This window comes from Ictidomys tridecemlineatus, chromosome 9, assembly GCF_052094955.1.
Source record: "Ictidomys tridecemlineatus isolate mIctTri1 chromosome 9, mIctTri1.hap1, whole genome shotgun sequence".
In the NCBI taxonomy this organism is placed as follows: domain Eukaryota; kingdom Metazoa; phylum Chordata; class Mammalia; order Rodentia; family Sciuridae; genus Ictidomys; species Ictidomys tridecemlineatus.
Window position 1 is genome coordinate 93,568,591 of NC_135485.1, and position 25,966 is coordinate 93,594,556.

A 25,966-nucleotide genomic window follows, 5' to 3' on the forward strand; every position below is an offset into this window, starting at 1 on the left:
AGTAAAGAAGTGTACACATACACTCCCTGAGCGTCTTCATATTGGTGTAGGGTCTGGTGTTTTCCTTGTGCTGGTGTGAACTATTGATTTTCAGAATTTGTGTTACAGGAAGACACCCAGCTTCTTGGAACCTCGTTGTCTGTGACAGAGCTGAGCTCCTGAGGTTCCCGCTCAGGCTGATAATGGACTACCAAGTGAGTGCCTCAGGCTTTTCCAGCCAGCACTTTAGAAATAGTTAATTTCATAATTCTGAGTGCTCTCCATTCTCTCATACCTTGGACAGTAAAGTGTTTTGGCAATTTTAATTTTTTTAAATACCCGAGTGTGCTGTTAGTATAACTGAATTCTCAAAGTCCTGAATTAAAAAAAGAAGTTGTTCTCTGCAAATTCATCTGATTAAGTCACTTGCATATTATTTGTTTATTTACTGTAGTACTTGGGATTGAACCCAGGGGCGCTCACCACTGAAGGACACCCTCAGTCCTTTTATTTATTTATTTATTTTTAATTTTGGGACGGGGTCTCTCTTACACAAGCTGGCCTCAAACTTGTGATCCTCCTGCCTCAGTTGGAAATTATAGGTGTGCACCACTGTATCCGGCTGTTGTTTATTTTTTAATTGAAAATGTTGAACTGAAATCTTTGGAATATCTGCCACAACTTCCAGCCACAGCCACCCTCCTACTCTGGGCCCATCAATCCCAGTTGTCACATGAGTCATTCACTGCAACATCATCTTACTTGGCCTCTCAGATTCCACTCATGTCCCCAAAGTGTAGCGAGAGAGAAACTCGGAAAAATGCAAATCTTGCCAATTCTCTCCTTAAAATCCTTGAATCTGCACACTGTTGTCCAAAATCTTTCATGTGGCCTCCATACCTGTTCCTGCCTTTCTCCCCACCTTCATCTCCCACCACTATTCCAGTTGTTCTGCCGATAAGTCTCTTGTAGCCAGACTGCCTTCTGTTCAGATCAAGGCTCTATCATTTACTGTGCGTGTGAATAACCTTGAATAAGTTAATCTCTCTCTCTGCCTCACTGTCCTCAACTGTTCTCATCAAACACATCTAAAGTGCTTAAAATAGTGCTGGCTACTTAGTCAAGGCTTAGTAAATGTTACACATTATATGCACAAAACTCCTTTTAAAACCTTTGAGGACTTCCTCCATATTATAGTTTGTTTTGCTCCCTTTGCACCAATTTGCTCACCTTCAATATCTCATCCTGGTAAACAGATGTTTTCTGTGACCCCACCCCCGCCATCTCCATCTCCCATCGCTTTCTCCCAATTAATTCAGGCTCAGCCAATCAGTGGGCATGTATGACAAGAGAGAATAATTACCAAGAAACTTTCCCAAAGAAATCTTGTTTCACAAGAGATAAATATTTTTAAATTCTAATATCAAACAGCTCCAACACTATTGTAAAGTTAGTGAATGTAATTTGCTAGAACATACAATAGTAACTATGAAGGAACTGGTTCATAGTTATTAAACACTTTCCAAAATACTTTCTTCATAGCTTAAGATTCTCATTCTTCATGTTATTCTAATTGCTACTAACTAATTGAGCTCACCAAATGACTTATTCAGGAATTATAAAATAATGCCAATGAAATCATTAAGAAAGAGAGCAGGAGGACGATTCTCTTCAGTGAGAATCAGGCAATGGAGATTGCAGGCCACCTGGGTGAGCATGAGTTCAAATCCTCTTTACCCCAACTAAATATTTCAAAGTTGCAAGAAGGGACAATAAAAATTGTAACTGGATGAAACCAGAACAATGTCTGGGGACCAGTGATAGGCTATGCAGCTCCTGTTCACCTAGTAACCTACCTAGGAGGGACTCAGCATGGTGAGCTGGCCAGGATGATATCCCCAAAATGCTGTATATAGTTTGGGTGTCCTGAGAGTCTGATTTTTACCTTTCAGTTGGAAGGGTGATTGGCACCCCAGAAATATATACAAAATAAGTTATGCAGAAATGCTCATATCATCAAGACTTTGTACAAGTTGAACTTGTGCAAATGGAATGAGTTTTGAGATCACTGGCTATACTGTACATGCTGTATCAACCTTTACAGTCTTTGGAACATTTTTTAAAACCTAGCACATCAGAGAACACAACACATTGGATTTGTAATATTACCTGAACTCAGTATTCATGTTTCAATTGTCTAGAAAAATCTTGCTTGGTAAAGTTGAGGATTTGATTTTTAACATGATGAAAAAATGTCACTCTTATTTGATAGACTGTATTTGTATTTTAAATTGTTAATTTCTAAAAATATATCAAATAATTTCAAAAAAGATTTATAAACCTTTAGGTGTTTGTATTTGGAAATTAGAAAATAATTTAATGAAATTGTAACTGGTAGTGTTTAGAAGAATTTGATTCTAAGTTTTTATAAATGCTATACGCAAAAGAATTTGATTAAGTTCCTAAGTGCTGCATAAATGCTCAAGAGAATTAAATTTATGAAATTTGTACATAAACTCATCATTAATCACAAACTAGGAAACTGTTGAATAACCACAGTTTCCTTCCCATCTTCCCCACCACCACAGGAATGCCCCCCACCCCAAGGACAGCACCTTATTCAGCATCTCCTTTTTTATTTTTATTTTTTAAAATATTTATTCTTTAGTTGTAGGTGGACACAATACCTTTATTTAATTTTTATGTGGTGCTGAGGATCAAACTCAGTGCCCCACCCATGCTAGGCAAGTGCTTTTCCTCTGAGCCACTACCTCAGTCCCTAGCATCTCTACTTTTTTTTTTTTTTTTAAGAGAGAGAGAGACAGAGAGAGAACTTTTTTAATATTTATTTTTTAGTTTTTGGCGGACACAACATCTTTGTTTGTATGTGGTGCTGAGGATCGAGCCTGGGCTGCATGCATGCCAGGTGAGCGCGCTACCGCTTGAGCCACATCCCTAGCCCCAGCATCTCTACTTTTAAGTGCTTCTGGTTTTAGTTCTGCATCCTAACTTTATTTATTTATTTTTGTTTAAACAATATGTATTAACTCATCCACTGGAGGGTGACTTGGTGCACTTATGTTGCTTTCTTTTCTATTTCCCTTTTAAAACTTAACCAAAAAAAAAAAATTAAAATAAAATGATTTTTAATTTTCTATAGGTTACAATGTACCCCTAAATAATATTCTCACTCCACCACTCTTGCTTCATGAAGTTTTTACCACTTTCCTAACTGTTAAGCAAGGACAGTCCCTGGAGGGCTGCTGCTTAACAATCAGCTCTCAGAGGACAAAACAGCATTTGCCCATTTTCACATGATGCTCCCACTATTTCCAGGGTTCAGCTACCAGAACAGCAGCACGGACAACATGACGTCACCAATCTGGGAAGAGACCTGTCACCACTGAGTAAGTACCCCACACTCTCTTCCACTTTTTCTCCCTTTTCCACCTCCTCTTTTCTGTCAGGTATTTTTGTTTTTCTGATTATAATGGTAAGATAGGTTGTATTTCCAATGTATTCTGCCACCATAACAACACCGTTACATGTTATCCATTGGTTGATTATAAAAGTTGAAAGCCAATAAATAACACTTATGAAAAAGGTCAATGCTATAGTCTGGGAGTCCTCATGAAATGGAAACGCTTAGCTCTCCTCCACTGTTTTGGTTTACTTCTTTAGTAAACAGCCCTCTGTACTCTTGCCCCAGGGTCACAACCAGATTTCTTAGAGTTCTGTGTAGAGAAAGGACTGGTAGTGGATGGAGAAAGTGGAAGGGCACAAGTCCTACTTCTAGACGTCATAAAAATTGTCCTACTTTCAGCTTGGCTTCTCACTCCTGCTGTGCATTCTTCATGCTGACACTGAGCCCAGACCCTGTCTAGCGACAGGGAGGTCCCTTTACTATCATCTAGCTGCATTTTCCTCAGTTGGTTTTCTGTCCGTATTTCTCCTTCTGTTTTTATTTCACAAAATTCTATGATGAATGTAGTCCCACCCATTTATTTTCCTTACTCTTAAGGGTTTATTGATTTTAGTACATTCATTCCGCCACTCATTCATACCCTGGGAAGAGCAGCATGTGCTCAGTCCACCATTTTGAACCTGGAGACCACCTGGCTATTTGAACACATTGATCGTGTATTGGAGAGCAGTATCTAAGCAAATGACGGGTATTTCTGCCAAATTTCTACTTTTTTTCTGAAATGAATTACCCAAAATCTGAAGGTGGCTGGGAAGGATCAGCTCTTGAGTCCAGCAGAAAACGCTTCTGTGTGACGCTTGTTTTATTCACATTTAGCACAGGATAACCCATCTGTCTAGTCCAGGTGTCCATTACTTCTCTCACCGGCTTCTCACTTGCCTAAGATTAAAAAAAAAAATAGAGATTAATTAATTTACAAACAAGGGAAGATAAAAAATAGAACAGTCAGGTAAAGAAATGATTAGTAAATCTTCTGTAAGTCAGAACAAGAAATACTTAGGAGTATACTCCTCCTTACCTCTTCCAGTGCTTCCCAAAAATCTGAAGTCTTTGCATTCCTGAAGTGGAATCTTTCCAAGTAAATCTGTATGTAAAAGATAACAAGTACTTTGGAAGTCAGTGCTGCCTTTTCAAAGTTCTATAACATGATTTGAAGCCCTACTCACAACTGCTCAATTCTGCCTCTATAACAAAAGCAACCACAGGCCATGTATAAATGAATGAGCATAGCTTTTTTCAAAAAAAAAACCATATATATGCACACTCATATTTGAATTCTATGTAATTTTCATGTTATGAAATATTCTATTTTGATTTTTTTAACCATTCTCAAATGTAGAAAGCCTTTTTACTTCACAAAACTTAGAAAGTTGGGTGGTAGGCTCGATTTGGTCTATAGGCAGTAGTTTGCTGACCTCTGCTCTAAGGAAATAAATGTATAGTCTTTTTAACAATCACAATAATAATGATGATGGATGGAGTGAGGAAATTATTAAACTTAAAGAATAAATCTTTATTCTTCAAATAATAACAAAATATGAATCTTTAAATGGAAGGCTCCCTCTTTGGGCTATTCTGTTCATAAAACCTTTTTCTGTATATGAATTTTCAGATCTAATGTGATAGAGCCCCAAAGAAAATTCCCAGTCTTCTCATCCCATATCTGGACACTGCTTGAAGTTCTGCAGGAAACTTTCTGAAGTTTCTTTTGTCCTGCTGCATCACTCCTGTTACTTTCTAGAATTATTTCCCATTTAAAAAGCAGACATCTAAGCCTGACATGGTAGTTGCATGCTTCTACTCCCAAATACTTGGGTCTGAGACAGGAGGATTGCAAGTTTGAGGCCAGCCTTACAATTTAGCAAAGTCCTGATCAACTTAGTGAGACCCTGTTTCAAATAAAGAAAAAGAAAGAAAGGAAGAAAGGAAGGGTTGGGAATATGACTCAGTAGTTAAGCACACAGGGTTTAATCCCCAATACCACTCCCTCCCCCTCCTAAAAAAAATCCTAAAATGAAAAAATCTTAGATATAAATAGAAACTTCTTTTTTTTAAAAATTTTTTTTTTTTTTTCCCAGAGCTGGGATTGAACCAAGGGTGTTCTACCACTGAACCACATCCTCAGCACTTTTTTTTTATTTTGAAACAGGATCTCTCTAAGTTGCCTAGAATGGCCTCAAATTCAGGATCCTCCCGCCTCCACTTCCTGAGTCTGTGGGATTACAGGTGGGTGCCACAGAATCTCTGACTCCTTAGGTGTTCTTCATAGTTAACTTAGCACATATCATTTTCCCTCTTAGGTTGCTGTAAATTTTCAATAGGTGCTGTACCTAAGTCACATTATCTTCTAAACTCCTCTCCAATCCAAGCACAGAGAAATTAAACAAGATCTGTGAGACCCCAAGAAGCCTGGGGGAGCACTGAGGCCCATTTGGAACACTGACTTCTTTAAATTCTTTTGATTAATTCACTTCTCAGCACTACCACCAGAGGGCAGGCAAAGGAAGAGAGAAGAAACTATCATTTTTAGGTATTGATTCCAGAGTATTGCACTAATGATTCATTATATCTTAAAAAAAATCAAATACTTGGTATGATACTACTTGGTATGCCTATATGTTAATGACAATTTATATTGATGAGTATCTTCTTAAAATTAATTTAGGTTTTATTTGTATACTCACAAGGTCTTGAGCTTAGAAACAGGCAATCTTGGATCTAGAAGGACTTTAAATATTACTTAGTACATTGCCCACATTTTTTAGATGAAGAAAACTGTTCTGTTTAACTACCTTGAGTGCCTACAAAGGTGAAGAGATTTGCCTAAGATTACTATGAAGAGAATTCTGAATCATGGATCAGTATGTGTGGATTTCATCATGGTGGTTGTTATTTTTTTAATTGCAATTTATTGCTTCTCTGGAACTAGAGGCTGAATGGAAATTTATATAACACTATATGAAAAGGTGTTAATTTTTATTTTGCTTAGATGACTGCTTTTGAATATTCTGTTTGAAGAACTTTCCTTCTTTACCACAAATAATCACAATGTAGTCATTCCAGCTAAAGTTATGCAACACAGTCCCTCATAAGCTGACATTAGTGAGCACAGAAGGAAAGGAACAGTGTTTCTATTGCTAGTATTCCCAAAAGGAAAAACACATGAGCACATTTTCCAGCTCAGCATTCCTGTCTTACCAGGGATACTATTAATACTACAAGAAAAATAAAGGACAAAGTATCTCTCATTTCTTTTCCATAACCACATATTGTTACTAATGACCCATGATCTATTATTTTTAATAGAAAAATTTTAATGATTTATCTATCAAAAATAATGAATGACTTTGCTTTTATTCCCCACACTATCTAAATATTTTGTTGCCTGAGGTTGGATTTGAGGGGCGTGATAAGCATGAAAGATAACAGATATCTGCCATTCCCAGATTCATCACCACCAGGTTAACTAATGCAGCCACTTCTGACAGAGAATCAGTATCTGTAAGGAAAGAGCAGTAATTCCAGTCTGACAGACTGTGGGACTTCCGGGCAACAATCATAGTGTGGTGACTGCAATTCAAGGAGTCTATTTTTTTCAGGTGCCTGAACTATGTGAAAGAATGTCCCAGCTGGTCTGAGAGGTTACTGAATGTGGAATATATTGATCATATGCTATTTTTAGATATTAGCTTTTATTTGAGAGAAAAAGATAAATATTTTAGTGGTTCTTTTTATAAATTCATTTCATAGCACTATAATGGTATGAAAAATTAATATCTATTCATGCCAGTTAGGTTTTAGCATTACATGTGATCATAGTTAGGGTAGAGGAAGATTTCAACTTGAGAAATGTTAGTTTGGGACAACTTTTTAAATTCATGATAATAGATATTAGGTTAAAGGAAATGTGTATTATTGAATTATTAGTTTAGCTATTTGTTTTTAAGGACTTTTTTTTGGCCCTTCTCTAAATAAGTGAATAAGAAAGATCAGCTTTAAAGTCAGTCTTTGAAGTCTGCTCTGAAAATACCAAGGATGTGTGATTTATTAGTGAAAATCTGATTTAGAACGAAAACTTTGCAAATGCAATTTTAACTCAATTTTTGAAGATGAAATTTCTTTTTTATTTCTATATTCTACAATGTCATTTATTATAGTCTATTCATTCATTCATTCAACAAACATTTTCTGGATCACCTAGTATGTGTAACATTTTCTACTAAGCATTGGAGAATATGAAAAAGATGTAGAAGAGAAAGTTCCTCCATAGGGTGCTCACAATGAGGAAAGATGAGATGAAATTTGAGTCTGAGCCAGGCATGGTGGTGCAGGCCTGTAATCCCAGCAGTTCAGAAGGCTGAGGCAGGAGAATCGCAAGTTCAAAGCCAGCCTCAGCAATTTAGTGAGGCCCTAAGCAACTTAGCAAGACCCTGTCACATAATTAAAAAATAAAAAGGCCCAGGGATGTGGCTCAGTGATTAAATGCCCCCCAACCCCAGGTTAAAAAAAAAATTTTGAGTTTGATGGAAAAGTTACAAGATGTTCTCCTGTGCATATAAGCTCACACGTACAGCTTCTCCCTTTGCATCTCACGTCCACACAGAATATTTTATTAATGAACAAAGGAGTAAAATATAGTAGTGCACTCCCTAAATATTTCCTAAATCTTAGTTTTATTTGTTACTTTAATAGTCACTTGGGAATCTTAATATTGGTCTGGAGGGGCCTGCTTCCTTTGAACATCATAGGATTAAGTGCCATGTGAGAAGAGATGGCCATAGTGAGAGCTTTAGGAATGGAGGCATTGTCCTGGGGAATCACATCCCCAAAAGGAACTGGTCCTCCATGTGCGAGTTACTGGGGGCTCTGCTCCAGCCTGTCTTCTGCTTCTGCTTTATGGGTTGGATGTCATCCACACTGTTCCCTGTGACTACTGAGTTATCACAGTAGGGAGTTTGGAGAAGGAAGAGGTAGAAACAGGTTTCCTTTTCTAGGCTGGGAGGGGACCAATCTGCAGACAGGGCAGTTATGGGGACACATTATAATGGCTTTAATAATACATATTATAAAACACCAACCCTGAGACAATTGGATAAAGGTCTACAAGAAAAACAAAACTGAAACCAGATCATCCACTGGAAAATAGGCTTAAGTGGGATGTGTGAAAAATTTAAATTTAGAGAAGTTTTTAAATTTTCTCTTTTTGAAAGGAAGCTGGTCTTCTTTATTTATTGATTCCATCATAAAAATTATATTTAAATTAATTGCTTTCCAATCCAGCCATAAAGAAAAAGTCTTATTCTCGCTGTAAAGGGAAGACCCTTACAGATAGATTTAAATTTTCATATCATATTACCATTGAATGACTGTGTTCCCCTGAAATTCCTATGCTGAACCCAATTCTCAATGTGATGGTATTTAGAAGTGGGGCCTTTGTAAGGTATTCATATTTAGATGAGGTACTGAGGGTGAGACCCTATTGATGATATTAGTGTTCTTACAAAAGAACCATAGTGCTTCTTCTTTGTCATGTAAGGCCACTGCAAGAAGGTGGCCATCTGCAAGACAGGAAGAGGACCCTCACCAGAATTGAATTGGCCAACATCTTGATTCTTGGACTTTCATCCTCCAAAACTGAGAGAAAATAAATTTCTGTTGTTTGAGCCATCAAGACTAATTTGCTATGGAAGCTAGAGCTGGCTGGAACACATGTAAAGTGTATCAAAGATAACTAAGCTGTTTAAACTCCTCCATGACACTCTGGAACTTGATAATTTAGATACAATGTAGGCATTTAACTGGATGTAAAATAACCTTTTATATTTTGCTGTACAGTCTATCCCTGAGTAAGGAAAATGAAAAAGGAATTATCCTTAATGAGCAACATTTCTTAACATTCATCAGTCACAGGTCAGTGTAGCTTACTTTCGATACCACTTAAAGTAATAAATCATACCTGACATCCTCTTCGAAATTTATCTGGTGTTATCCAGTCTTCAAGCATTCTAAGAATAGAAGCTCCCTGTGATGGGAAAAGAAGTGACAAATAAAACTAATAAAAATTATATAGAGAAATATCAGTTATCACTACTGTGGCTGGTATTTCAACATCATATTTGTGAGATTATTTCTTGAAGATGATTCTATTAAATTATATGGTTATAGATTTTAGGATAAAATTCCATTTTATACACCCTAGTATCTATGTTTCTAAAATAACCAAAAGGTAAAGAAATTGCTAAAATGGCCCTCACTTCAGTGACTTACCGTTCCAATGATTATTGCACTTCTCCAAATGAACCAGCAGATGGAGCTTTGTAAATGAAAGAAACTGTCAAAAGATCAGGGGCTTTGATGAATGAAGAAAGAGTTCAGTGTAATATTCTCACAAATTATAAAATGTATCTCCATGAAGGAAAAAATATTGTATTTATCAGAGCGACATAGAGAGTTGAAGATTTATCTGATCAATTTAATATAAATAGTATATAATTTAGATTTTAAAAATCTTCCTCTGTAAAAGTAGTTTATCTATGTGGTTTTCCTTTGTCTGAACAATCTGATGAATACCTGTTTTCTACTTTCCTTTCACATGTTATAAGATTTATATTAAGATGCACTATTTATAAGATTTTTAAATAAATTTTTGAGTAACTGACCAGAAAAACATTGCCTCCCCTACTTAGTAATTTTTACCATAATTTAGCAAGCATTTTAAATTGTTTTCAGACATAGTAAGAAAGCTATTATATGTCATAGAAACATATTTATTTATTTCTGACCTAATATCTTAAGTCCTGGGTATTCTTATGACTCTGGGTATTTGAAACTTGTTCTAACGTCTCCCATGGGAGTTAATGAAATAGACTGTTAGGTAAATAAGAAATTTTCATTTTAACAGAAAGATAAAAAGAATCATTGATAACATGAAGGAAAAAGAATTAAAGAAGACTAAAAAAGACACCATGGGAATAATATGAGAAGGAAAGCCAAAACATATGATGCTATGAATTTCAAATACTAAAACATAGTTTTTTTCACTTAAGTCAAGTTTGATAAGTATTTATTTCAATAATTATGATATAAATAAATAAAACTATATTTTAGGCATCACTTAAAATAACAAATGCTGATCATGATGATGCATGCTTATAATCCCAGTGGCTCAGGAGGCTGAGGCAGGAGGATCGTGAGTTCAAAGCCAGACTCAGCAATTTATCAAGGTCCTACGCAACTTAGTGAGACCCAATCTCAAAATAAAACATAAAAAGGTCTTGGGGGGCTGGGGTTTTGGCTCAGTGGTAGAGCTCTCTCCTAGCATGCGCAAGGCGCTGGATTTGATCCTTAGCACCACATAAAAATAAATAAAATAAAGGTATTGTGCCCAACTACAACTAATATATATATATATATATATATATATATATATATATATATATATATATATATATATATACATACATACATATATATGTATACATATATTTTTTTAAAGGTCTTGGATGTGACTCAGTTGTTCAGCACTCCTGGGTTCAGTCCTTGGTACAAAAAATCAATGCCCCCCCCCAAAAAAAACCCAAACCAAACTGTATTACTTTGCAGTAGTTTTTGAGTAACTTAATGTAGTGGGTAAACCACAAGAAACCAGAGTGGAAAATTACAAAAATAAAGTTTTAAATGATGTGACATATAGGAATGGGATATGTCTGAAGGAGAAACTGCAGGAGCTGTTGTGGGAGAGAACAGGTAGCACAAAACTTTGGCTTATAGATTTTCAGCAGTGTTTCATAAAAGTTTTATTGGATAAGAATTCCTCATTTATAAAATGCTAACAAGTCATCTTTAAATTTTATCTAAAAATGGACAAGAATATTTCCTTCTAACTGATTTAGATTTAAGTTTATTGGGAGCATTAAAGGATTCTACTAGAAAAAGTGCCCACATATATGGGATTCCTCACTGACAGACCACATAGCAGAAAAGTAAGATACACTGTCTTTAAAACAATTTTAAATTTGATTTTAAAGACTAAATATTTGGGGCTGGGATTGTGGTTCAGTGCTAGAGTGCTCCCCTACGATGCATGGGGCACTGGGTTTGATCCTCAGCACCACGTAAATGTAAAATAGAGATATTGTGTCCACCTAAAACTAAAAATAAATATTAAAAAAAAAGACTAAATGTTTGCTGGGCATGATGGCACATGCCTGTAATCCCAGAGGCTCAGGAGGCTGAGGCAGAAGAATCGTGAGTTCAAAGCCAGCCTCAGCAACTTAGCAAAACCCTATCTCAAAATCAAATATAAAAAAGGGCTGAGGTAGGCTGGGGTTGTGGCTCAGAGGTAGAGAGCTCGCCTAGTATATGTGAGGCACTTGTTTGATCCTCAGCATCACATAAGGTAAAGTAGACATTGTGTTCACCTATTACTAAAAAATAAATATAGTTTTTAAAGGCTGAGGATGTCTCTCAGTGGTTAAGTGCCCCTGGATTCAATTTCTGATTAAAAAAAAAAAAGACTAAATGTTCAATTATCAGAATGAAAGCAGGAAGCAGGTACAAGCACAAATGAAAAGAGAAAAATTCAAACACTGAATTCAAAAATCCTGTGGCAATGCCCAGTTATCATTATCTTGATCTTTAAGCAACCAGATTATAAAATGTAACTGTTAAATTACTACTAATTATAAAAATCAGAGCCCACTTGGTATAATACCATTCTTACCATTTTTAGCCTCTACTTGAAAGAAAAGTCAGTAAACCGGAAGATTTCAAAGCAATGCCAAAGTTCCCCACCTTGCTATAGGATATTCCATCAAAAACAGATGTTATTTCATCAGGGGTTGTCACGGTGACGACTATTGGGTGTGAAGACATTAAAGAATCTTCCTCTTGTACAGGTAATACATCTTCAAGTAATATCTGGTCACGCTGAAATGACAGAACGAGCCAAAGAAATAGAGCACTTCCTTTAGACTGGTGCACATTTTGTAATACCATATATAATAAAAGTTGAGAGAAAATTAATATAAATGACTCAAATTATTTGAAACAAACAGTAGGCCTTCAAATCAGTCATATTTTGCACTGATTGATCTGTACTGATTTCATTTCCTTCTTCAATTTATAACTGCTTTGACTTCATTCTCCTATAAACAGGCCAAAAAGACAAAAATGGGTATGAAGTCTGCTCTGCCACTTCTATGTGACTTTTGGACTATTCCAAACTTTTTAAGCCCCATAGCCACATCTGTGCAATGGGAGCAGTGACATCATTTCATGAGTTTGTTCTGAGAATTAAGTAAAGTAGCATGTCAATTTGCTGAAGCTGAGATTCAGTTTTTATTTCCTGTGAATTTGTCCTTGGAATTTGGATGACTCATAATTAATAAAAAAGAACTAGCTTATTCTTCAGTTCTTATAATCACTTCTCATTTTGTGTTTCTCAGCAAAACAGATTGGTCAAGAGGCCTAAGAATATAGCCCAACTTCATTGGTTCTAAGCTGTCTTTAAGCAAGTTCCCTCCCTCACTAGACAGGGGTAATAATGGCATCTCCTTTGTGGACTTGTGCACAGGATTGAAGATATAATTCATGGTAAGCACTTGATATAGATCCTGGCATGAAAGGAAAACCTAACACCTTAGCTGCTATTATGATTTTATTTCTTAAAGAATAAGAATCTGAAATTTAACTTTGTTAAGTCATTAGTAATTTAAAAATCAGAAACTTTATTGAGCCTACTTAATTTAAAATATTTCCCAAAGGGAAGCATGGCATATTTTTTGACATTTTCCAACTTTATGGTGTCTATTTACAATAGGCGAGGTACTACTGTCAAATGATGACTGCTAGTCAAGATAATTTTGACTTGGATTTTGATTTTTGTACATATAGGTAGTCTGCATAGAGAGAATCCTATTCTCAGTATCTGGAAATTGGACTGCAGTCTTAGCTTCAATATCTATTGTCTATGTGAAAGCTCAAGTGAACTTCCTGGCCCTCAGAGTTTTCACTGATGAAAGAAGGTTCTACAATGCAACTCAAGATTACACTGAGCTTTCATCTCACTCCAGTCAGAATGGCAGTCAAGAATACAAACAAAAACAAAAATACAAACAACAGTAAATTCTGGAGAGGATATGGAGAAAACGGAACACTTTTATGCTGTTGGTGGGATTGAAAATAAGTATAACCACTATGGAAATCAGTATGGAGGTTTCTCAAAAGACTAGGCATGGAACCACCATAGACTCAGATACAGCACTCCACAGTATTCATTCCAAAGAATTGAAGTCATCATACTATAGTGATACATGCATACTCATGTTTATAGCAGCACAATTTACAATAGCCAAGTATCATGAAATCAGCCTAAGTATCCATCAACAGATGACTGGTTAAAGAAAATGTGGTATATATACACAAGGAAGTTTATTCAGCTATACAGAATGAAAGTATGTCATCTACATAAATATGAAGGAAACCTGAGAACATTATGTTAAATGAAAAAAAGCCAAATTCAGAAGGTCAAGGGTCACATGTCTTCTCTCATATGTGTAAATTAGAGGGGAAAAGGGAAAGGAAATGTGGAAGGGTTGTGGTTCAAGAAATTTGAAGGGAAATCAGTAGAGTAGAGGAAAGGGATTGGTGGAGGAGGGAAGGAGGGAAAGGGGAAATGCTGGGGAAACAATATTGGCCAAATTACACTGTTACATTGTGTATATGTACGGATATGAAACAATGAATCCCACAATCACATACAACTATAATGCACCAATAAAAATATGGAAAACAAGAAAAAGAAAGCTTTGATTAAAAAAAAACAAAGAAATAAGGCTTCACTATTGTGATACCATAAAGTTCTCTCACAAAACATTTCTCTTTATCTGACCCCTTCACCAACAAGACTTTGAATTAGGAACTCATTAAGGGCTTAGAATACATTTTATTTATTTTGGGGTCCTCTCTAGTTTTCCTAAATGAAGAATGAATGATTGGATGAAGGAACAGATAAACTGTGAATATATTATACAGTATGATTAATTTTTTTTGCAATTTCAAGAACTGCATACCAAATCTTTCTGGAATTTTATCAGTGTTCTTGAAACACTGAAACTAAAGTATCAGACACTATTAAAACATAATTTCTTATAACAGTTTGATATAAGAAGGGTATCGGATTCCTTTGAAAGAAGGCTGAAATGATTTTCTTATTTATGTAGTTTATTTTCAATAAGTTATAAAATCATACATTTTCAGTGTAGATGAGTGGTTCTTATCTACTCCAGGAAATTTTTTGTCCTCAGGTGCCATTTGGAAGTATATGAGGACATTTTTGGTTGTCACAACTGGGGCAAGATGGGTACAAGAATTATCTTGTCCCTGATGTCAACAGTTCCATGGATAAAAAATCATGATATAGATTAAAATTTTAAAGAAGCAATAATTGCAAATTAGATTTTTTACTTTTTTAAAGCAGGTTAGGGAAATGGCAAGGGTTTCAGGCATTTATATTTATAGTTCTTCCCAGTAGAGGGCAGTATTCTACATAGAACACAATCTCCTAATTCTCTACTCCCACATTTATATCTCTGTGGACACACACATTCATAGGTACAATCAGATAAGAATACTAACACCATCTTAATATAAATACAAAGTATAGCTAAGTTTTCTAAACAAACAAAAAATCTATAGAATTTACATGGGTATTTTTTTCCAGGTCCCTCAGGGGTACACTTTATGTTAATAGTCAATATATGTATATTCTGGAAGCTTTTAAAGCTTCTAAGATAGAGAACAATGTCCTTATTGAACACTGAAGAGAGAACTAAGGAGAGCTTATATAACTTGCTCAAGGTCACATTTCTGTCATGAATCTAAGAAATGATGTGTCTGAGATTTGAACTTGTAGCTAACTACTAAGTTTATTCTTTTATCTCTTCACCACACTATTAGAGCACGCTGTCTAAGGTAAATAGTTTACAAAATAAGACAGACATTTTTCAAAGGGTTAGCACATAGATATTTCTTGAACATAGGGTTGGCATTTTCTATGCTGGCTGTCTTTTTATTTTATTTTTTTTCTGCCTCAACATGTATTTTTAAGTGATTATCTCAAAGATATCCCCAAGTATATCTCTCAGGGATATCTGATGTGGTGGTCAGTTGTCTTGTAGGGACCAGGCATTGGCTTTAAGCATAGTTCTCTGGAAGCCAGCTGGCTCCACCCTATTCTCACAATGAACTTCCCAAAGCACAATACCCTTGGATCCTGACACTGGCTTGTTATTGTGCTTTGTATAATGAAAAGAAGAGATCTGGAATGCATGTGCTCTGGGCTCACCATTTGCCACTCTTTTTCTGCATGGTCTACTCCCAGGAATTCAAAGAAAGAAGCAAATCCTTCATTCAGCCACAGGTCTTCCCACCAGTCCATGGTTACAATATTTCCAAACCACTGAAATGATAAGCAATAAAGATAGAGTTCAATTCTTCTTATGATAGAAGAGACTAGAAAATTTCAAAACAATTATTTATCCATCTAAATTTTGACACTGTGACAGAGAAGCGGCAAGCACTATATTTATTTCCTGCTTTACTTAATGATATTAAATTCTCCTTGCCTTATTACCTTTATTTAGATATTACTGAAAATCTATAAAGTTATAGGAAGGCCTGTGCATTTACCAATGGCAAAATATTTTTTTAAAGTTTCTTTATGGTTAAATACATATTAGCACTAATAATGGTCTTCATGCAGGATTTTCTGAATCAGCTATTTTTTATTTGCTAAGTCATAGATAATTTGAATTATTCCTATGGTTTTAAGTCTGTTTCAAAAGCAAGTTGAGACACGTGTGGTGGCACATGCCTATAATCCCAGCAGCTTGGGAAGCTGAGGCAGGAGGATTGTGGGGTCAAAGCCAGCCTCAGCAATGGCGAGGCGCTAAGCAACTCAGTAAGACCCTGTCTCTAAATAAAATACAAAACAGGGCTGGGGGATGTGGCTCAGTGGTTGAGTGCCCCTGAGTTCAATCCCTAGTAACCGGGAAAAAAAAAAAAAAGAAAGTTGACTTGATGCCAATATCCCATGCACACCTGATGCACAAGTTCGTGGGAAATCACAGTGGCCACCCTCTGTTGGTTGGATGAGGCTGATTCCTGAGGGTCATAAAGCAGGTTTGTTTCTCTGTAAGTGACAAGTCCCCAGTTCTCCATGGCACCAGTGCCAAAGTCTGGAATAGCGATTTTATCTATGGAAAAAGAAAGACTCCAGTGAGAAATGCATTCTTTCCATTTGTTCATAGCATTTCTTACCAAATTCAGTTCTTTGGATGAATGTTTTGTAAAAATCTAAAAATAATTTCTTAGAGTGAGAAACAGTAATGGTTTATTCAAACATTTTGGTCTTAAAACTTCCAGGGAGTTTTTCCTTTTGGCTCTAAGATAGCAACGTGTCTTTTTTTTTTTTTTTTCCTAAAAAGAAGACTACTCATGTCTTCTTTTTTCAAGGCTTTATAATTTTATGTCTTTTGTTACTCTCTATATGGACTTTCTTTATATTAGGTTTCTCCCCCTTCCAAGATTTTCACTTATTTTATGAAAAGCATCTGTTTTGAGGATAAGCTGTGAAGAGAAAGAGAATAGAGAGTCTTCAAATCAGGACTGAGAAATAAAGAGTGGCTAAGGGCACAGAAATAAATCTCTAACCAAGAATAGAGAATACGAAACTTCCTTTCCCCTTTAATTCTATAGTTTGAGGTCCACCTGATTCTCCACCAATCGAATAGTTTACTATGCACTTAGGTGTATTAAATAAGATGGAGAATCATGGAATCGGTTATATTCTCTCTTCCTTCTCTTCCAGGTCTAAAGTGTCGGATTTTGCGAGGAGTTCCTATTCTTTATGTTTGCTGAGGCTGATAATAGACCTAATACCTGGCAAAAGGAGGAAGCCTTGAGCAGCTAAACCCCCAAATAGAAAATGCTCAGTTGATTAGTGGAAAATACAGATTCCCTGGACAATGAACCATAATCAGCATGTAATTTTTTCATTACATAGAATTTAAATGAGGGACAAAAGTGGAAATAAACTGAAGTTTTCATCTAATATGTAAGAAAAGCCCTTTCTCGTTATATTGTATACAGGTGCAGATATGACGACGAATCTCACTGTTATGTATGATTATGGTGCACCAATAAAAAGATCCCGAAAACCCAACAAAACCAAGAAAAGCCCTTTATTTCTGGTTAAAATAAAGATTTCTGAAGCATAAAGCTTTTCAAAAAGGGACATATCTTAAGCGGAGGTCAAGATACAGTAGTAGTTTACTTTTTAGGTTTTATTGTTTTGTCATAAGAATATCCCTGAAAGGATGGAGCAGTATCTCCACCAAGTGCTGATATTTTTCAAAATATTATGAAGTGTAATTTGCACGTTATCACTGAATAAAATTTTATGGTAATATCATGTCTGGTTGAGTATTGGAATTATAATTAAATAGCATTATAATTATAATTAAATAACACTAGTACATTTAACTTTTGGAGTGTAATGAGTGTAGAAGTTATGTCTATGATGCATTTAATTGTGAAAGAGTTAAAAATGTTCATAAAAGAATATAAAGAAGGAGCAAGAGAGAGGGAGGAAAAAAGGAGAAGAGCCAGAGAAATTCACCAGTAGTTCCACTTCCCAGGTTACTTTGGGCAGTACAAGTGAGATAAAGAGTGTGTGTATGTGTGGGGGAATCCTTTGAATTCAGGTGCTTCATATTTTATTAATTATTCTTCTGATTTGGATGAAGATTTGCTTCTCTTTTTGTCTCCTTCTGTAATCATTGTTAAGCAATAAAAAAAAAATGGGAACTGTTTCCACTGGGAAAAAAAAAATACAAACTTGCTCCCAGTCATAGCTATTCTCATGTAGGAAATTTGTCATTCGAGTTGTTTTGCATTGATAATTTATTAAGGAAGGGCAGACAGAAGAGCAAGGAAGCTGATTGTTGGCTGGTTTGTTCTTTCACTGCCTTCATTTCATCACTACAAGCAACTCTATGGGTCTTAAATTTTAAGTTCTGCCAACACCACTCAAGTTTATTAATAAGGTATTTCTGCTATTTATAGAAATGTCATACCCACACTATTCTGGTTACAGTCTGACTTTTGTTTTAAAAGGAAAACTTGCCTCCCTCCATATCAGGAAAAAAACAAAAGAGATGTTTCTGGAAGGAGCACCAGCATTTCATTTTAACTGCTGGAGAATCTAGAATTAGTCTTGCACAACAATGGGAAGATTGGAAGCACATGGAACTCTTGCGACATCAATTACCCCTCTTCTTTTCCAGCCCACAGATGATGGGAAGGCATGTACACTATTGGGATGGATGCTGGTTGTTTAAGCTAATCTGGTTTGCTGTTTCTGTTCCATCATTAATAAGCTCTGCAGTTCGGTGCACATACTTTTATTTTTGATCATTTTTGTTTGTAAATAAACACTGTACATAGATCCAAACAGAGTATACACATTATTTTTGGAAGAATCCAGAATGGATGTCTCAACATCATCTAGTTAATATCACACACATATAGTAAGCATATAAGAAAAGGACTTAGGGATGACAGTTAGATGCAATGAATCAACTCAGGTAAAAACAAAGGCAATATTAAAAATAGAAAAAAAATAATTCTTACCTAATTTAGGAAGAGAATAATTGATAGCAAAGTAGTTTTCAAAATAGTCAAATATAATTTTAGTCATGTTTGCAGCATACTCAGCTGTGTGTTTTTGCTCTGGCTGGACATAAATAGTGAGCTAACAAAATACAAAAAAAAAACACAGTGAAAATTATGCATTTGATAAAACACAAATAAACTATAATATGTAATATAGTCAAAAGGGCTTTGGAGTCAGATAAATCTAATTTGAATCCCAGTTCTGTTTCATACTAGCTGTGTTGATTGTGGACAAATCACCTCACCAGTGTGTGAAAGGTCTACATAAATTGTATCACTCATTGAGCAACTTTAGTGACTGGAAATAGTGTTAGACAGCACATGCATGGTGGCACATGCCTATAATCCCCGTGGCTCTGGAGGCTGAGGCACGAGGATTGAGAGTTGAAAGCCGGTCTCAGCAACTTAGGGAGGCCCTAAGCAACTCAGTGAGACCCTGTCTCTAAATAAAATACAAAAAAAGGCTGGAAATGTGGCTCAGTGGTTAAGTGCCACTGAGTTCAATTCCTGGTACCCAAAACAAAAAGTGTAAGATGCAATGGTTCAAAACGTTAAAAGATGTTATTACTTTTTCTATCAATAAATATATTTTCTTCTTAAATTCTATGCATCTATTCAACCTTCAAACCACCTACTAATCTGTCTTCTACCTCTGCTTTTCTCTGCATGTGTGTAGAATGTCTTTCAGGAAATGAATTCCTGTGATTTTTATTCTCATCTAAAAGTCCCTGAACACATGTTTCTCTTTGTGCTATTCTATCCAGCTTTTCCACATAATCTTTTCTTTATTTCAACTATTTTGTTCCCAGAGCCTAAAATATAATGATCCAAAATTTTCCTGAAAGGGAGTCATCTTCAAAAGCTACATCAACTCTCTAATTTGCTAGGGTATTATTTCTTGCCGCTATGACAAGATTTATCAATCAAACCAAGCATATTTTTCCCCAATTCTAAGTTTGTATGATTTTTAAAAAAATTCAAGGATCTTCTTAATCATAATGTTATGCAAGTAGATGTGGTTCCTAGACACCAGGTTTATGTGCAAGAATATCACAGGTGTTCAGCATTTCTCTGTATGCAAAAAAGAAAAAGGTGCTTCAGACAGAGTCTGAAGTCAGCTGGAGTCAGCTAGATTGGGCTGAAGGTTTGTGAGAAGTTCAAGTGAAATATGCATACTCACCCCAAGGCCTGATCAAAAACCTTCAGGGAAAGCAAAAGATGTACCTAGTAAATTCAAGGCCACTGACCTAATCAGAACAGATGACTCAAGGTATAACAAAAGAATTTTTTTAAAAAAAGATGCCTACTCTTTTCTTTCACTATTTATAGAGCATTACTGGTTTTGCTGTTCATGACAGCACACATCTTTAGTCATCTTTTCTCAGCAGTGAAGAACAGTAGAAAGATCCAATAAGATAAAGGACAAATTCTTGAATTATCAGCACTGGCTCATGATTCTCATATGCACTGGGTGACATTCTTGCCTGATTTGGAAAAATAAATACATGCTCAAGAACAACACAACTCACTCAAAGATCTTCTCAACATTTGATTTTTTTTTAACTTGTCAAAAATGACGAGTGACCTATTTTCTCCCTGTCCTTTTGGTGAATAGTGACATGAATTTTCCAAGCAGTTATGTGAAACTGAGGATCCAGTGGATGCTCACTGTATGAAACAAAGATAATAGGGTAACCGACCATATGGAACTAAAGCCAGTGGGATCACACAGGATTGCCATGTTGTTCATCTAGAGTCTCACAGTCTTCCCTCTGTGAACCAACTAGTGTGATCAAACTTTCTCAGATTTTCTGCCGTGTCTATTCTCTACCATTAAACACATAAGAAGGTAACAGGTCCTCTTGATTCACTCCATCACACACACTATGTGCTTCTGTGGTGTGCACAATGATGGGGAGTTAAAGAGGGTTGACAAAGAAGAGGAAAGGACAACTATGAGGCCTCTTGCCCTAGGCGAAGCAACGGGAAGAGAGACTCCATGTGTTCTTAGAGCTCATTTCCCACGCTGGTTCATGGGCTCCTTTGAAGTAGCATGCTTCTGAAACAATAAAATTCACTTTTTCTTCCTCTATATTTTTTCCAATATTGATGGTGACAGCAGAAGAAATGAGGTTTCTTTAGATAAGATTGGTATCGATGTAGAGTCAATCCAAATCAAAGCAGTTCCTTTCCTCTTCTGTTTCCGAGAAACCCTGCCCCACAGAAGAATGCTTCGTCTTTGCAGCCAAGCCAGTCTGCAGATTATCTGTGATCTATGACCCTTCAAAGCGAGGCTGTAGATCATACTTTATGACCACTGTTAGAGTGATTGAACTGCGCAATCACAGGTTATATAGGTATGGCCCATTAATTTTGTAATAAGCCAACATTGTCTGTCAATTGAAGCTCCCAAGTAGCGTGTGTTGGGGGAGGAGCGTTGAACTTCAGAATCTCTGTGATGTCTGCATTTGGGGCGTTAGAAAGCATCTACCCTCCTCTGCCAACACCTTTGCTCCCCCTCTGTGTGCTTTTCCTGCTGTCTGACCTTGTCTTCAACATAAGCTCCATTGACATCCCTCTCTCCTTTCTCTGGCCCTTGGTGAAGGTGTTAACTCATCTGCTAAGTCTCAGCATTCTGTGCAGGACAAAGTGCAGTAAATAACCTCTGACTTGTCATCACTTTTCAATAATAATTTCTCTCTTTCTAATCCACATATTTGCTCTACCGAGATGACATTTTAAAAGTGAATGAGTAGGGCTGGGGTTGTAGCTCAGTGGTAGAGTAAGTGTGAGGCCCTGGGCTCCATCCTCATGTGGGGAAAAGGGCACACTTGTACACTGCTGGTGGGACTGCAAAATGGTGAGGCCAATTTGGAAAGCAGTATGGAGATTCCTGGGAAAGCTGGGAATGGATCCACCATTTGACCCAGCTATAGCCCTTCTCCGACTATTCCCTGAGGACCTTAAAAGAGCACACTATAGGGATACAGCCACATCAATGATTATAGTGGCACAATTCACAATAGCTAGACTGTGGAACCAACCTAGATGCCCTTCAATAGATGAATGGATAAAAAAAATGTGGCATCTATACACAATGGAGTATTATGCAGCACTAAGAAATGACAAAATCATAGAATTTGCAGGGAAATGGATGGCATTAGAGCAGATTATGCTAAGTGAAGCTAGCCAAGCCCTAAAAAACAAATACCAAATGTCTTCTTTGATATAAAGAGAGCAACTAAGAACAGAACAGGAAGGAAGAGCATGAAGAAAAGACTAACAGTAAACAAAGACGAATGGGGGGAGAGAAAGGGAGAGAGAAAGGAAAGCATATGGAAATGGTAGGAGACCTTCAATGATATACAAAATTATAAGAGGTTATGAGGGGCAAGGGGGAGGGGGAAAAAGGGAGAGAATTGAACAACAGCAGAGGAGGTAGAGAGGGAAGATGGGAGGGGAGGGGAGGGGAGGGGGGATAGTAGGGGATAGGAAAGGTAGCAGAATACAACAGTCACTAATATGCCATTATGTAAAAATGTGAGTATGTAACAGATGTGATTCTGCAATCTGTATTTGGGGTAGAAATGGGAGTTCAAAACCCAATTAAGTCAAATATGTGAAAGATGATATATCATGAGCTCTGTAATGTTTTGAACAATCAATAAAAAAAATAAAATAAAATAAAGGTAGAGTGTCCATCTACAACTTAATATATATATATATATATATATATATATATAGAAAAAAGTATATGACTAGCCATGCCTTTATTATTCAAGGTCTTTATTAAAGGTTAAATATAAAGTTTGCAAACTTTATATATAAATATGAACATAAGGTTTGTAAACTTCATACATAAATGTGAGATTTATAATGCTTTAAGGACCGAACTTTTATGCGCGTATTTAATTTTTAAAAAAGAGTAAGCTCCCTAAGCAAATTATACTACCTGGGTATACCTCCACCAGAAACTATTAGTCATACCTCAAAACACTGAATCCATTGCACAAATGTCAGTGGTGAAAGTCTGGGCTTTCTAAAGTCTAGATTCAGTTGATTCTTTTTTGGGGAGGCACCATGCACTGGCTTCACCATTATTGTTGTACTTTTCCTTTAACCTACTGGAACTTATTATAAAGTAGGCTTTTAGAGTTTTTAATATTATCCATTTCATTCAAATGTGTCCAGTAGTTTCAGAGATGGGACGTGAGTCCTGATTGATTCCTGGTTGATCATTGTCACTCCCTTTATGTGTCCCTTGAGGTCAACTTTTCTTAGAACAATGTAATAAGACCACGTGCCAGCTTTACAGTCAGTGATGATTATTTATGTCTCTGCCACCAAAATCAAGTACAAAGTTTAACAATGGAACTATTATGATTTCTTGCTAGTCTTATTTAGCACCTAAATTGTTTTAGGTACTGTGAAAAGCATTTCCCATGCAATGTCTCTTTCATCAATTCTATGAATCTGGAACATAATGTTTTATATCATCCATGCTCACTTTCCTCAGTCCTTTCTCAGGTTCACAATTCCTTAGCCATGACCTTAAAACCCAGAGCTCTGAAAATCAAAAGCTTTTAATTTGTCTTTAAACAAATTAATATGGCAGTATCAACTTATCTGAACTTATAGGAGTTTTTTTTAAATTTTTATTTGTTCCTTTTAGTTCTACATGACAGTAGAATGTATTTTGACATCATACATACATGGAGTATAATTTCTCATTTCCATGGCTGAACAGGATGTGGAGGTACCATGGGTGTGTATTCATATATGAACATAGAAAAGTATTGTCCAATTCATTCTATTGTCTATTCCTAGGAGTTTTTTTTTTAACGATCTTTATTTTTTTTCCTGCTATTAAAATACAGGCAGAAACATCACTGTGTGCTTATAAGATGCTACCCCCTATGCCACTGCAGTGACAGCATTTGAACATATCATTTTACACAAATCCAAAAACTCAGGAATTCCAACACACAACTGGTCGTAAGGGTTTAGATAAGGATTGTAAACCTCTATTTAAATTTTCAGGGTTTGAAGATTTAAAAATACACTTCCTGGGCTGGGGATGTGGCTCAAGCGGTAACTCGCTCGCCTGGCATTTGAGGGGTGCTGGGTTCGATCCTCAGCACCACATAAAATAAAGATGTTGTGTCCACCGAAAACTGAAAAATAAATATTAAAAAATTCTCTCTCTCTCTTTCTCTCTCTCAAAAAAATACACTTTCTAACAGGTTTGGTGGTGCATGCCTGTAATCCCTCTGGCTTGGGAGGTTGAGGCAGGAGGATTGCAAGTTTAAAGCTAGCCTCAGCAACTTAGCAAGGTCCTAAGCAACTTAGTGAAATTCTGTTTCAAAATAAAAAATAAAGGCCTGGAGATGTGGCTCAGTGTTTAAGCACTCCTGGGTTCAATCCCTGGTACTAAATAAATGAACAGATAAAAAATAAAGGTAAACTTCCTCATTGTATGAATGGAGAAAATGAAGTTCAAAGCACACTGACACTAGAATTCAGAACAAGGTTCATTTTTCTACCTCATACTTTCTCTCTACTCATCAGATTGAAATCTAACTCTCCTGGCTACAAAATAGAGATAATAATGATAATAGTGTCATAGAAATATTGCAAGGATTAAATAAGATAATGCAAACACAGTAATTGTCACATAATGATTCTAAAAATATGTCCATAAACAGCGTTAATATCACTAAAGATAACACACTGAATTATTGGCCTTTGTGATTTTCTTGTCTGCACTTCCTTATATGTGAGTGATCTCACAGGGTACCCACATTGCCAATGGCACTGCCACAGAATGGAGGGCAGAAAGGCAAAACTTACTTTTTGGACATCCAAAGTAGGTTCTTGGTGCCCACACTATAAATTTTGAAGTGAGATCTTTTGATTTGCAAGAACCTTGTTTGGAAAGGTTTTTAGCAATAAAAACTGAAAGCCAGGAAAAAAAATAAACCAGAGTTTTTGCTGTAATCATATATTGGAGAGAAAATGGAGAGACATTGAGATTCTACTGTCTTAAAAGATGAAAGTTACCTGGGTCAGGGAGAGGAAGAAAGGTTGGTGGAGCAAGACTCTGGAAGGTTGTGTTGAGGTCGGAGATGAGGTCCTTAAACTTGGAAAGACCACATGAAAGAATCCATTTTGCAAGCCTCTACTGCTGCCATCACCGGGGACAGAAGCCAGGCTTGCAGGGTTCTAGCTGGGAGCACTGCAGGTCAGCTGTGCCCTGTCTTTATTGTTCTTGTCTATTGACCATCTTCTGATAAGAGTGGGGATGTGGCCCAATGGTTAAGCACCCCTGGGTTCAAACCCTGGTACCAAATAAAATAAAAATGGTGTGTGCAACAACTATCTAGCTACAACTTAATTTTTTAAACTTATTTTTTTTTAACAGAAAAAGTAATGACCTCAGGTCAAGATGATGCAGTAAAAATTAATGCTTTGATGGATCCCCTCTGCTCCTAACACTCAGAAATGATCGGTACGTTATAAAAATCAGAATCCCACCAGACCTATCAGGGCTTGCAACAATATGAATACCTGTATGGAGTTAATAAAAATACAAAAAAAGTGGGCAGAATGAAATTATGGGCTTATTAGGCTCTGATTTGGGAATGAATTGATCACCTGGTAGGGGTGGGGGTGGGACCAAGGTCATGTTTTGGAAATCATGTTTTTAAACTCTAATTACTATTTCTGATTGTTTCCGTGTCACTTTTTGTATTTATTTTAAAATGAGCA

At 36.3% G+C, this 25,966-nt stretch overlaps 1 protein-coding gene and 1 long non-coding RNA gene across 5 annotated transcripts in view; one reads left to right on the forward strand and one right to left on the reverse strand.

The window, feature by feature from the left end:
* LOC110598631 (uncharacterized) overlaps window positions 1–17,936 on the forward strand; it is a 68,670-nt gene extending 50,734 nt beyond the window's left edge. For 2 of the 4 annotated variants that reach the window (XR_013426019.1, XR_013426020.1), the window contains exons 3-7: window positions 109–194; window positions 3,316–3,386; window positions 5,613–5,689; window positions 12,910–13,057; window positions 17,334–17,936. This is a non-coding gene — a long non-coding RNA (uncharacterized LOC110598631). Of the gene's footprint in view, window positions 1–108; window positions 195–3,315; window positions 3,387–5,612; window positions 5,690–12,194; window positions 12,330–12,909; window positions 13,058–17,333 lie in introns of those variants that run through there. The other 2 variants (XR_013426022.1, XR_013426021.1) reach the window with 2 other exon arrangements.
* The window catches only part of Enpep (glutamyl aminopeptidase), an 80,153-nt gene that overhangs the window by 33,090 nt on the left and 21,097 nt on the right, over window positions 1–25,966 (reverse strand). The window contains exons 4-10 of the mRNA XM_005330096.5: window positions 19,157–19,277; window positions 16,565–16,719; window positions 15,810–15,923; window positions 12,257–12,391; window positions 9,420–9,485; window positions 4,482–4,547; window positions 4,194–4,342 (exon numbers count right to left, since the gene is read on the reverse strand). Coding sequence (XP_005330153.1) covers window positions 4,194–4,342; window positions 4,482–4,547; window positions 9,420–9,485; window positions 12,257–12,391; window positions 15,810–15,923; window positions 16,565–16,719; window positions 19,157–19,277 — 806 coding nt within the window. The remainder of the gene's footprint in view (window positions 1–4,193; window positions 4,343–4,481; window positions 4,548–9,419; window positions 9,486–12,256; window positions 12,392–15,809; window positions 15,924–16,564; window positions 16,720–19,156; window positions 19,278–25,966) is intronic.